This window comes from Paramisgurnus dabryanus, chromosome 20 (assembly GCF_030506205.2).
Source record: "Paramisgurnus dabryanus chromosome 20, PD_genome_1.1, whole genome shotgun sequence".
Taxonomy (NCBI): domain Eukaryota; kingdom Metazoa; phylum Chordata; class Actinopteri; order Cypriniformes; family Cobitidae; genus Paramisgurnus; species Paramisgurnus dabryanus.
This window is the reverse complement of record NC_133356.1, coordinates 12818340-12831724: the sequence shown is the minus strand read 5'-3', so window position 1 is coordinate 12831724 and position 13385 is coordinate 12818340. Positions and strand designations below refer to the sequence as shown.

Genomic DNA, 13385 nt, shown 5'->3' with positions numbered 1-13385 from the left:
ATTAAATCAAAGCCACACACTTTTATCTTTCCACACACTACCAGTTATTTTCTGGAATTTGTGCAACCCATAAAGATCACAAAGACATGTGACATCAGGGTGTGACGTGTAATGTAATTGTAATTATGCATTTGGTGAAATATTTTTCCGGCATCCTACCTGCTGCCTATTATCTCCGATTTCTTTAACGAGAAACCAAGCGCATGCATTTTTTTAAAACTAGCACATCGCGTTCCATTCTATTAAGGCTTTCAAATGACCTCAGCTTCAATGCGGATAGTGAGGAGCTCTCTGATCTCTGCTTCTTTCCAGTTTGCAAACATTTCCACCTCATGAACACTGATCTGCATTTGAAATCCTTAGTTAGAGAGCTGAATGATTACGTTTTAATCCAATGACACATGCGTCATCATCGCTACTACGACACACCCCTTACAGCATTATTTCTGCCATTTGTTCATGGCACTGTGTGAAAAGGGTTCAAGTTTAAATTGTAAAATCTCATTTTTCATTCTTGATTTGAAAAATATGATTTTTATCATAAAAACAAGGTTTTTAGCTTAAACAAGGTTGACCCCACCTAGCTGTTGTTATGTGTTTAAATGGAAACCTTGACTTTGCATAAACCCTGCAGGAAATCTGAGTCCATGTAAAGATCATATGAGGTGAGTTCCTGTCTTTAAATTAAGGGAGGCATTTGCAAAAGGACTACAGCATGAAGCATTGGAGAAAGAATGAGATGATGCTGCAGAGGATGAGATCGGCTTTTTAAAGAGCACCTATTTTATTGCTAAAAACGTTATTTTGTGTATTTGGTATAATACAATCTGTTCACGTGGCTTATAGTTAAAAAAAACATTATTTTCTACCGTACATTTTTGTAGCTACAGATTTCACTCTCTTCCTGAAACGCACGGATTTGAAAAGCTTCATGTTCATGATTGGGAAGCTAATCTGTACATTGTGATTGGTCTGAATACCTCTGACGTCAGCTGGAAACTTGACGTTGAGTCCGAAGCGGGAGGAATAATGATAATGTCGGTCTTGTCTACATCCACAATCTAAATCATCCACAAAGTAAACTGTTGCCTACAATCTGTTTGTTGTAGTCCAAGAAAAGAGATTTACGTTGGAGACAATAACTCGCATCATCGTTTACTTTGGGGTATGTACCTTTTGCATATCGTAATACACACCTACACACCAAAGGAAATGTAAAAACCTGAATTGGACAATAGGTGCTCTTTAAAACATCATCTGTCCTCATGAATGTAAAACGAATGTTTATTTTTCACTAACCAGTGACGGATTCTGCATCCAGCTGTTTTGCATCTACTTTTAAGTCCTTTTGTAATACTTCCCTCTCAAAGAAATCCCATAAGTATCTTTTTGAAATGACACACTCATACACACATAAACAGTCATGCACAGACACAATACACACCAAATATAAACAAGCACGGATTACAATAAGAACTGAAAAAGCTGATGTTGTCTCATGACCACACTTTTTCCACCAGGCTTTTCCCAAGAGACGTAAATTCCATCCTCTAATCTTATTTGTCATTGCATATTAGGGCCTTACTTGTGTTTACAAACCATATTCTTCTGCACTTGATACACAATGCTAAGAGCTATGGAATCGAATCGGAGTGAAAGCCAATCCACGCTGGAGAAAACACAGTTTGGCCTGTTAGAAACGGGCTGAAGCACCTCCTCTGGTATCAAGAGGGGTAACAGTATCCCTGCTAGAATGTAACTGTTTATCGTGGGCTAATGTTCGGCAGGGGCTGCCAGAGCTGTGTGTGCTAAACAATGCACTCATTCAAGGCAGCCGCGCATCTGCTAGTGATCTGGGACTGGATGTCGATATGCTCTCAAGGACGACAGCCTCTGGTCCAAGTCAGAGGAGATTGAAGTTCTCCTGCCACCGTGCCCTACATGTGCCATTCTTGAGAATGAATCTAGGATACTGGTGGAATCCCATAATTCTTTGTTACCTCACAGAACCTCAGATGTGCTCCTGTAGGTTAAACAGTATGGCTCTAGTCATTTCAAAGTAGATTCCAAGATTCACAGAAAAGATATGAACTGCAAAGTCGCTTGAATAAAAGCATCTGTGTAATTCAAAAATATAGTTTAAATGTAGTGAATAACATTATCTAAAGTATCTGTGATAAAGCTGATGAAGAGATCGATGATCTGATTAAACTGTCTGTTGCAGGTGAACCTTCCAACTCCTCTAACACACCTAGTGTGTGTATCTGTCACAACACAATATGCTGACACCTAATGTGATATTGCATCTGGCAGATGCATAGTGTACATGTTCTTCCTTTACAGAGCAGAACGACCCACTCATCTCTGGCTTGTGACCAATGACACTTTTGACAGATGTTTTTACAACACTATCTGTGTGTCTGTTTCAGAAACATCAGACATGCTCAAGCGCTTTTAACTCAAATGTTGAATACGGGCGTTCCTGTAGATCGGTTTGCAGAAAAAAGTTTAAGGGTTCAATTCCCATGAAATACTCATACTGATAAAAATTTACAGATAATGCACCATAAATCACATTTCAAGCATTTGTCAAATGCATAAATGTTAATTTAACTCATGACATCTCACCCAACTTGTTATGTATTGTTCACATTTTTATATATGCATTTAGCAGACCCTTTTATCTAAATCGACATACAGTGCATTAATCTATACATATTTATAAGTGGGATTCGAACCCACAACCTTTGTGTTGCAACACAATGCTCTTAGATAACAGGAACATTTCTCCCTCTGTCTCTCTTTTTTTCTCTCTCACACATCGGATACCTGGGTTTAATTACCTGTAGAAATCGCCCTCACAAACAAAACCACCCATTAAGATAATGCAACACTTTCAAAGCTCGTTAATTAATAGAAAATGATGGTAGTTTCTTTCATTAATGGTCTCCTAAGACAAAATTAGGCGCACCCTGCGGGGCGCAGATAACGCGCGGGGGGTAAACGATAACACATCAGACAACGGCACCTATTCACTCCTATCTGACGACAACCTCCGCCACGCGTGGAGTACTGAGTGAAAACCGATCTGTGGAAAATTGGGGAGGAAATAGCCTTCCCGGGATCAGCGTTGCAGTATAGAGTTACGACGGAGGCCCCTCCCCCTGTCTGGCTCGCTCTTTTTTCTCAACCTCTCGGTTGGCTTTCCGTGAGGGCTCGCTCCTGCTCACGCTCAGACCGCCGCGAAATAGCAGGCAGAAGATGGCTGACTCGACCGGGCACGGTGAGCCCGCAACAGCAGCACCAGCAGCAGCATCAAGTTCACCGGGGCTTCTCGCGCGCTTGCCATTCGCTGCCACTCCGCAACTCTAACGGCCCCGCCTCACTCAGTGCCCGGGTTTTACCCCCAAATATTGACAGAGATTTAAAGAAAACATGGCTGAGATGGAGAAAGAGATGGGAAGACCCCCGGAAAACAAGAGGAGCAGAAAACCAGCTCACCCCGTGAAGAGGGAAATAAACGCAGAGATGAAGGTAGGTTGTGCGCTCTCTCTCTCTTTCTAGCGCGGGACTCGAGCGCCCATAAAGCCTTGTCATTTTTGGATGCGTTGAGCGCACCGCCGCTCCGCCCTCGGACGGGATATAGAGAAGCGATTCATTCAAGCTCTGTGTGTTCGGGGTTAATCAGCTAACTTTGATTTTTTTGGGGGGTGTGGGGGGTCTGGGATATTTTCTTACTTTTTGCTTTTAAAGCTCAATGGACACAGATCACTGAAGTCTACCTTTACATGTTCCAATTAAGGTCCCTTTTGGAAATTACATTATTATTACAAACAAAACATTTTTTTTTTGCAATAAACATTTTTTTGGAAATATAATTTTCCACATATGCTTTCAAATAACTCTAATACTGTACGAACAACTTGTAGTGATGATGTGATTTTGAAGAGCAATCCTCTCCTTCCATAGTAGTTGTTGGAAAATCCAGTGCGTCAGTCATCGCGTCAAACTGGTGCCGTTACTACTACTACAACCTCCGTTACTACTGTATCTCTGCTAAACAACAATGCCATGCAACACAATCACAGAAACAATATTGAAAGACTATAAAGCAGGTTAGATGGGTGCAGCTGTCCAGCTGTTGTGATGGAAAGCTCTCCAGATATGCATCTGTAGCTACAGCATTAGCCTGTCCTCTTTATCACAAATGCCCCTTTAAAAATCATTGATTGTGTATTAAGTACATGCGTTTATTTACGCGCTATGAGCCACGTTGTATTGCGCGGTTGGAGGAGAACTGTGTGTTTTTATCTTTTGAAGGCGCACACGGGCGCTTTGTCTTCTGGTTTTACTAGTGCGTATTGTCTGAAGCGTTTGCATCAGCTGCTTTGCAGGGTTTATGTTTTTGGGAACGCCGGGGTTTATCCCCAAATATTTATCTCACTGCTCTACAAAATATAGCGCATACATTCGTGCATAAAACACATAGTAACGCGTTTTATTATTATTCATTTGTTAATCATATGTATGGGTAAACGTGTTTGGGTTTTTGGTGAATGGCTTTGACAGCTGTTCGCTTTCTGTCTCGTCTGTGATGGTTTGACGGGACCTCCACGAGGCTCTCAGGTCCGCCGGGGCTCTAAATTTGACAGATATTGATCGACCTGTAGCGGAGATCCACGCGCGCGTCTCTCAGGTCTCCTTAAACGCAACCGATTGTACAGTTTGACGTAACTAACGCGCACGTACGCACGCGCTCTCACTCGAGAAATTCTATGCTGGCCTTGCATTAACGAATTACTCGTGTGATGGAAATTATTTATTTCTTATATTAAAAAAAAGTGTTGTCTGGTGTATGCTTTGTGACTGTTGCGGATTGCTGTTGGAGTGGTTTGCTTTGATTCTTACCTTCTTGTGCTCCTTTTTGTTTTATCAATGAATTATAAAAAACTAACAAGCGTGCCCTTTACATTGCTGACCTTTCAGTTAATAAGGTTGCATTTACAGTATTTGACAAGCATGAGATTGGACCAAACATGTTTATGTGTTTTGTCTTGTTTGCAATCTTTAATTTATTGTTTTGGGGTTTTTTTGCTTGTTTTTATTAAGCCATTGCAAAAAGCAGACAAGAACATTTGGCCAACATGTGCTTATGAGAGAAATCGTTGCACAAGAGCGTTTACTGATTTCCTTCTGTGCTGCAACACTATTGCACAGAGTGCATCCATGTACCTTTATCATTAAACGCATCTCCAAAACTTAGCTTGGCAGGTGTTTGAGTTTATATTTAATTCATGCATTTGTCATTTTAACCACAGTGCTGGGGACGAAGCAGATCTCTGCTCTGATTCTGACAGAGAGAGGAACGTTAAAAATCACATTTAAAACCACCAAACTATTATAGGTTAAACACTCCATTGAGTCTGAGGTCACCTGGCAGATGTCAACAATTTCCCTAATGAATGCAATTGCTCAAGTAAATGTTTCATTTAGGTATAAAGTTAATATCTGAGGTCATGAACAGACAAATATTTAAAAATAAATGTTAGGATTTGTTTCCTTTTTCAGTTTCTCTTTAAAAATGTGACTAAGACACACTGCCAGACACAGATATCCCCACAACTCAAATGTCTAATCATCATGGAAACCTTCCAAGAGATTTGCTTATCCACAATTGCCTCATTTGCTCTGAATCACAGCCTCACAGCCACACATTTAGGGATGACCTCTTACTTTATAATGGCTGTGATATAATGTGGCATGTTTAATGTCTCTTCAAAGCAGTTCTATGACTTATGAAGTGTGAGATAGAATTTGATCTTAGACAGTAATGCTTGTAAGATCAGGCCACTTATATAATATGAGCATTTAAGTTAAAAGGTTAAACCTCTTTTTTATCAAAAATAATTTAGATATTTAGCTTAGAGTCTGCATATTAAGAGAGAACAGAAAAAAAGGAGTGAAGATGAGAACGTGTTTTACTACCCCTACATAAAGGGCTGTAGTGTGTACATGTACAGACAGATAGTTGTTAAATACAGGTACCCTTTTCAAATACCCTGTACAGGCCATTCAGATATCTTAACATACCATATCAAATAAGGGTCATTACCACATGTTCCACATGTTTAAAATTAGGGGTCTTAAATGGTTTATCCTTAAATTTGCCCTGGTGCCAGAAATGCTGCAACATCCTTAAACACAATAATCCTTGATAACTCCTACATATCCCCTATATGTGTCATAAATGTGACTCAGATATCCCATGCAGCTTCCCTAATGCTAGTTATCCAGCAAAAACCCATAGGGGTACCCCAGATATACCATACATAGACTCCCCGAAAAGGATGGTGGTCCTACGGATATTCGTGAACAATGCCGATGTGTGAACATGCGTACAATGTGCGTGCATCACACCCATGTAACATGAAAAACAGGAAACAGCAAAGCCATGGAGACAAAACAAAACTTTTCCCCAAACATTTGTGTCAACAGACACAGATCGGGTTAAGTGGAATCAAAGCTAAATTTGATACGTGGTGTAGAGTAACAAGAGGAGAGTTTAGAGCTAGGGTCTGTTTGAGGGGTCTGAGATACATGCATGAACAGGTGTCAGTACAAAATTATATTAAGGCTGAATACTTGTTATGATCTAAAGGTGATTTTAAACTTTCTTTTTATCCATCCTTTCATTCATGTTCCCCACAGTGAGCTAAAAACATCAGCACCAGAGCTTAGCTGACTTTTCTTCAAAGGTGAAGGAAAAGTGTTGAAATACTGTGGCTATGCTTTCACAGTCGCTTCCTGTCTGATGCTTGGTACCTATGTAAATACGCTTAACACAAACATTGTGTGTTACAGTGTAACATGAAAAGTACTGTAACACATAAAGTGTTGATGTGTGTGTGCACAAATACAATCTGTGTTCTGTGTTTGCTGCGCAGTTCTCTCTTATTGCCTCAGTAGAAACTTGAGCCCTGAGCATTATGAATTTCTCCCTCTCAGGTATCAAGTTTCCACCAACACACACACGCGCACACACACAAATAAACACCATGCGTCTGAGAAGTCCCTCGCTTTGGTGCATTCAAAAACAATTCATAATTTTTCTTTTTTAAGTAATGAGACTAAGGATAAATAATAAAAAAAGGACAGAACAAGGAATGATTATACCCAAAAGAGAGAGAGAGAGACTGAGATAAAGAGAGATGGATAGAAAGTTAGAAAGGGAGAGATGTCTGACATTGTTGCCTTCATCTATGTCTGCTTTCATGTGCATGGTAAAATAAGCCTGCGCTGTGATTGCCCAGACGAAGAGAGGGAGAGAGAGGAGAATGGAATGTATACAGCAATAGGCAGCCTAAGCTGTAAAAACTGAAAGCTGAGAATACAGGCAGGATCGGATATCAAGGAAGGTAGATGGAAATGAAAGCAGAGCATAGCAGTGGGGAGAGAGAGAGTGTGGAAGAGAGAAAAAGCTAGTGATATTCAGCATGAGAGACGGATAAGAGAAAAAAGCAAAAAGGAATGGAAAAGTGTGGGTTGGGAAAAAGAGTGAGAGAGGGAAAGAGAGGTTGGTCAGAAGGAAAGTTGGCGAAGGGAGGAGGGAATTTTATCATGGTGTACAGTGACCTACTCTTGTTACTGCATGCAGGGTGTCTGATTCCCCCCGCCGTCACAATCACGGGGAACAGAGAGGAGGCAGAGAGCGAATGAGATTTGTTGCTTCATATCTTGTAACTTTTCTTGCTGATATTTCAGTCTGCTCTGAAAAAGCATTCTCCCAAAACACTTTATATTTGATTTAGTGTCTACAGGGACGCAATTAAATACAGTATCTCTCACTTTATTGTTGATGATTTTTTGGTTTGTTAAAGGAAGGGAGATGGTTTGCTGTTTTTTTTTTTTCACTTTTATAAGTCGCTTATAAAAAAACCGAAATGCCTAAATGTAAATGTTTTATCAAAGCATGTATAATTGTTGTTCGGCCTTCTGAGAAGAGGAATGCAGGGAATTTAAGATTATATGAAGTTAAATTTAGTGCAGATTGTTGTGTAAAATCCTGTGAATTTCACAGAGCTCAAGTTGATTGGCACGGCTTATAAAAACTGTGCATTTTTCATTGAGAAAACTCTCTAGTTTTAAGTACCTTAACTACAAAACAGGGGACAAGGGATCTGTGTCCATGGTGGCACTGCATCAGGTCTGCCAAATACTTTTGATATCTTTTTTTATCGTTTAACATTAGCTGGTTATACAATATTAAGCATACACTAAAAAAAAGATTCATTCAATTTATAAAATTTTTTAAGGTAAGTGGTCGCAATCAATATATTTAAGCTACATTTAAACAAAAAAATTTTGAAAAACAAAACAAAAAACTTTTGTTTAAATGAAGCTTAAATAAATTGATTGCGACCACTTACCTTAAAATAAATGGAATGAGTAAACTGAATGAAATTTTTTTTTCAGTGTAGGTTTAGGAGGAGCTCATACGGTCCTGTCAATCATTTTCCAAGCGTATTTAAGTGGCCACCCACCTACCTTTCATTTATGACAACTCTACTGGCATCCCTCTACCACCTGACTGCTCCCATAATCGAAATAATTTCATTTCTATACAATTAAGGGCCAGTATCAGCACAGAGCTCCATCTACTATTGCAATTCAAATTTGTTTAACATTGTTTATAATGAATTATTAAGAACTATTATTGTTTCATTAACGCTAGATGAGCAGGTGAACTTGTGTAGCAAAAGCAAAGCTCAAAGCTCCATATCAGAACATATTGAGTTAAATGAAAATGGACACTCTTAGAACGGATGTGTTCATTTTTACACCTTTTTGTGTTATGCTTTTTAACACATTATGTGTCATTTCATGATGATTTTGTGTTTTAATAAAACACGAGTTGTGTTAAAAGATATCCCAATTTTTTTTAAACACATCCATTCTAAGAGTGTAAGTACATTTATGTTTCTGTACATAAATAATCATTACAGTAATGGCTTGAAGGTACGTAAATACGTGAATTTCATAAAAATCTCGTGACCTCACCTTTGACCCTGTGATGACTACTTATGACCCCATCTATTGTAGGCTACATCCCTGAACTCATCCTTCTTAAAATTTCAAGACAATCTCAAAAAAATAAATAGCTTCAAAACAGAGCTCATGTGATTTTGGATTGGCTCCCTTGTGGACAGGGTGTGATTACTGAGACTGACCTTGTGAACTTGATCCTAAAACGGACGCCTCACCTTACACACCAGAGACAGGACAGACACCTGGTGGCCATGCGGTGGAAGTGCAGAAACCCATGGGATGATTCCTCAGTTTGTACTGTGAAAAAAACAGTACAAGATTTATAAAACAATCCTTAATGTTTGTTTGTTAAATGTTTTATTTTATCACCTGTATTTTACTGAAACCTCTGTTTAGCTTTAACAATCTAGTACTATATAATAAGTGCTTGTAAAAGGACATAGCATATAGGTAGCCAACATAACAAAAGCAATTCCTTGCTGCTTGATAGTTAATGCAATTGACTGACAGTTTCTATGTTTGATTGACAGTTGTTGACTCATGTCTCATCAGGTTCCGGCCAATCGGCCCCTCCCCGAGGCGGGGCAAGCAGGCAATCTCCATGGCAACTCGCCCTACTTGATGGTGAGAGCCAGAAATAAACAATACTTGCTTGGAAATAAACACATTAATTAAATATACAGTACATTAACACATACATCTGGATCTCCTATTTTGCATAGGCTATTTACTAACAATCTTTGGTATCCTAAAATTCAAAACGTACCACATTGTTAAAGCAGAACAAAAGATAATAATAATAATGAGAATAAATCAGTGCAATCTTATTTATATTTTAATAATATACAGTTAAATGTATAAATAATTTATACCGGTAAATTACATTTACTGTTATATAGATTAATAGAAAATAAATAAATAGAGAATTATTATTTATTAATATTTACTTTTTCATTTACATAACAACACTGATTTTGATATTAATAACATCTCTCAGTTTTGAACATTTATACAGTACTGTTGCTTTATACTGTACACTGTTTTCTTCTAGGATAAGAGTGCATGGGTTTCGCTATAAGCTCTGTTCAGCGTTGATTTGTTCATGGTGTTATTTCTGATCTCTGAATGGGATGTTTACAAGTGTTGTTCAATGTCCTGCTTTATCTAAAATTGGTCCAGATTTTATTCTTCAAGGGATATGTGCCTAAAAAAACTTGCAGTTATTTTTAGTCCGATTTGGTCTCAATGAGCTAGTGGATTTCTTGGATGAAGCTGTCCTTGGCCTTGGTTTACAGTATTGATGCGAAATAAGATTCCCTGTGGAGATTTCGGTTTAACCACATTGCAAAATCTGCCACTCATAGGTTTCTTATTATTGACTGTCTCAGCTCAATACACCTTCTGAATAAACACCTTCCCAGCAAACAGGGATCAACAATTATTGCTTTACACATATTGTATGTGTGTGTGTCTGCATGCATGTTTTTCATAATACATTTTTAATGGACCATGAAATCAGATCATCAATATAAAGTAACAGAAGGTTTTAGCAGAGATGTAGCATATGCACTATCAGAAAAAAGGTACTAAAGTTGTAACTAGGATGCTACCTTTTAAAAAAGGTACCAATGTGTACCTTAGAGGTAACAATATGCACATTTTAGGTACAAAAATGCCCCAGTGACAACGTTTGTATACTTCATGTACCTTTTATCTGAGAGTGTGGTATATAAAGATGTATATTCATGACAGATTGCAAGTAATGACGTTGAAATTTCTTTATAAATAGTTTTCTCTCTCCAATAGAGTTTTGCCGAAAACACAATGAATGAGCTACTTGGATGGTATGGATATGACAAAGTGGAGTTACGAGACTCAGACGACATTGAGATGCGTAACTACCCTGATGCAGAAATGCGGCAGCACATCTCTGTCCTAAAAGGTGAGCACTGTACCGAACTATACCCTAGTTAGACAAAACATTGTTCTCTTTTATGTACAGCGACTGTTATCAAATACCCTCATCCCCAAATCTCTTTAAAAAACAGTACAACCCTGCTTTTAACATACTATAAATGGAAATAGTGATCATTGCTGTCCCTTTTGCTGTACATTTAAATGTACTTTAAATATAAAATGAAACTGTAATGGCAAGATGGTAAGAATATTTATTTTTATCTCCCTCTGCAACCGAAAGCTCTACACATACACTAACCAATTCGAAGAAAGTTTTAGCAAGTTAACTTATTGAACCCTTTCAACATTAGACACTAATATGCAGAACTTTCTTTAATGTACTTTTTTAATCTCATTACCATTGGTTAATTCTCCAAAGGTTCAGGTTTGTATCACGTTAATTTTTCGCCAGCAGAAAGAGCCTAAAGGGAATTCTGGGATCGTAATGTCACAAAATCCTGACAAGGACTCGAAACAAGTGTTGTAATCAGACATTAGGCACAGAGAAAGCAAATGCACAGTTAAAATGACCAACTTCCTTTATCGTTCCCCCAAGAACACTTTGATAAACCCATAGCTTTTATCTTTGGGCACTCCTTGCTGTCTCCTGGCTGCCGTAAGTGCCAGAGCATTAGAGTCTTAAACTGTCAGCCATTTTTTGCTGTTGCCCTTTGGGGACAGAACGAGATGCAGACACAATGAGCCAGCTAATTCCCTGCTAAGTCCATACCCCAACCCCTTTTAAACAAAATTGTGATTTTGGCATTAGAAGGTTACCATCTAGCGTACACTCTTACCACTACAAGGCCATAATTACTTTCTGCCTTCAGACAAATCCATACAGATTATGATATTTCGCCATTGTTTGTTGATGGGGCTGGAAGTGGAGAGATTAGGCACAGGACAATCAGACTAATGAACTCATTTGGCCGTGATCCTCTCCAAATGAACATGCTTTAAGAGCTACAAATTCTGCTATCTGCCAGTTATCTGTTTGGGTGCTCTTGGTGAATTTTTTGTTGGTGCAGGTGCACGTTTATGTAACTCTGTTCAAAACACCAGTGAGTTGCTCCTGTAGCATTTTAAGGCATTTTTAGCATACTTTAATAAAACCATAGCTTTGTATGGTTTTAAGCTAACAATATCACATTTATGGTATGGCTGCATTCACACAACAAGTTTTGGGAGTGACAACTGCATTTATACTTATAGACGGTTTCATTGGACGCAGGGCCGGCCCTGGGCATAGGCGGAATAGGCAAATGCTAAGGGCGCCGCCGACCCCTTGGGGCGTCCGTGCGCCCAAATTATTATTTTTTTTAATATATGTATATAAACATTTAACTATAAATATTTATATATTTTATTATATAAATATTTTGCACAAGAAAACAGCAGTTAATAATGAATTATTAGTAGCATAGTATCTCGGAAGATCGTGCTTGTTAAATAGCTCTGTGGCTATACTGCACTGAAGCGGCAGTTTAAAATATAAACCCAGAATTCAGCGAACGTCAAGAACAAGAAAACGGAAACAACAATCAGACAGAGACGCGGAATTTACATAATGTTACACAGACCATGTTTAAATTTCAATGTTTCTGCACAGAAATACCAACTTGTTCACTTTGTTTGGTATTAATAAGCTGCGCATTGGAGTGCTGGCCGCGGTGCTGAAGACGCGCTCGGACGGAGTACTGGTGGCAGCACAGATTTACGTGCAACCTATTGGAAACTATTATTCGTTATTATATAATTATTATTCGTTATTTTACTTTATTACTTCCTCTTAAGAAGAGTTTTGCAATTTTATTTCAATATTTCTCTTTATATAAATACTATTTTGTACTTAAATCTATAATTTCATTATTTTACTAACCCAACTAACTCATCTGAAAAAAATATATCTCTTTACAAAAAAACTTATTTTCTTCTATTTAAAAGCTTTAATTTCGTTATTTTACTAACCCAACTAATGACTCCTCCACTTTCCAATAGATTGCACGTAGATATCTGTGTATATGTGCCATCACGCATCTTCAGCACCGCGGGGAGCAGCCAGCACTCCAATGTGCAGCTTATTAATACTAGACAAAGTTGGTATTTCTGTCCAGAAACATTGAAATTTATACATGGTCCGTGTAACGTAATTTAAATCCCGCGTCTTGGCCTTATTGTTTTTCTCTTGTTCTTGACGTTCGCTGAATTCTGGGTTTATATTTTAAACTGCCGCTCCAGTGCAATAGCCACAAAGCTATTTAACAATGAGCACAATCTCCCGAGACACTACAACATGCTACTAATAATTCATTAATAAGAGCTGTTTTCTTGTACACAATTAAATATTTTAAGTTAAATGTACAGTGTTAAAACATGTAAAAAAG

General features: G+C 38.3%; 2 protein-coding genes across 5 annotated transcripts in view; one reads left to right on the top strand and one right to left on the bottom strand.

Moving 5' to 3' along the window:
• pdss2 (prenyl (decaprenyl) diphosphate synthase, subunit 2) overlaps window positions 1–9313 on the bottom strand; it is a 43116-nt gene extending 33803 nt beyond the window's left edge. The window contains exon 1 of the mRNA XM_065296486.1: window positions 9261–9313. Coding sequence (XP_065152558.1) covers window positions 9261–9298 — 38 coding nt within the window. The 5' untranslated portion in view covers window positions 9299–9313. The remainder of the gene's footprint in view (window positions 1–9260) is intronic.
• sobpa (sine oculis binding protein homolog (Drosophila) a) overlaps window positions 3094–13385 on the top strand; it is a 37157-nt gene continuing 26865 nt past the window's right edge. For 3 of the 4 annotated variants that reach the window (XM_065296484.2, XM_065296483.2, XM_065296481.2), the window contains exons 1-3: window positions 3094–3534; window positions 9598–9669; window positions 10852–10987. In XM_065296484.2, the coding sequence (XP_065152556.1) occupies window positions 3436–3534; window positions 9598–9669; window positions 10852–10987 (307 nt within the window). In that variant the 5' untranslated portion in view covers window positions 3094–3435. The remainder of the gene's footprint in view (window positions 3535–9597; window positions 9670–10851; window positions 10988–13385) is intronic. The other variant, XM_065296482.2, reaches the window with a different exon arrangement.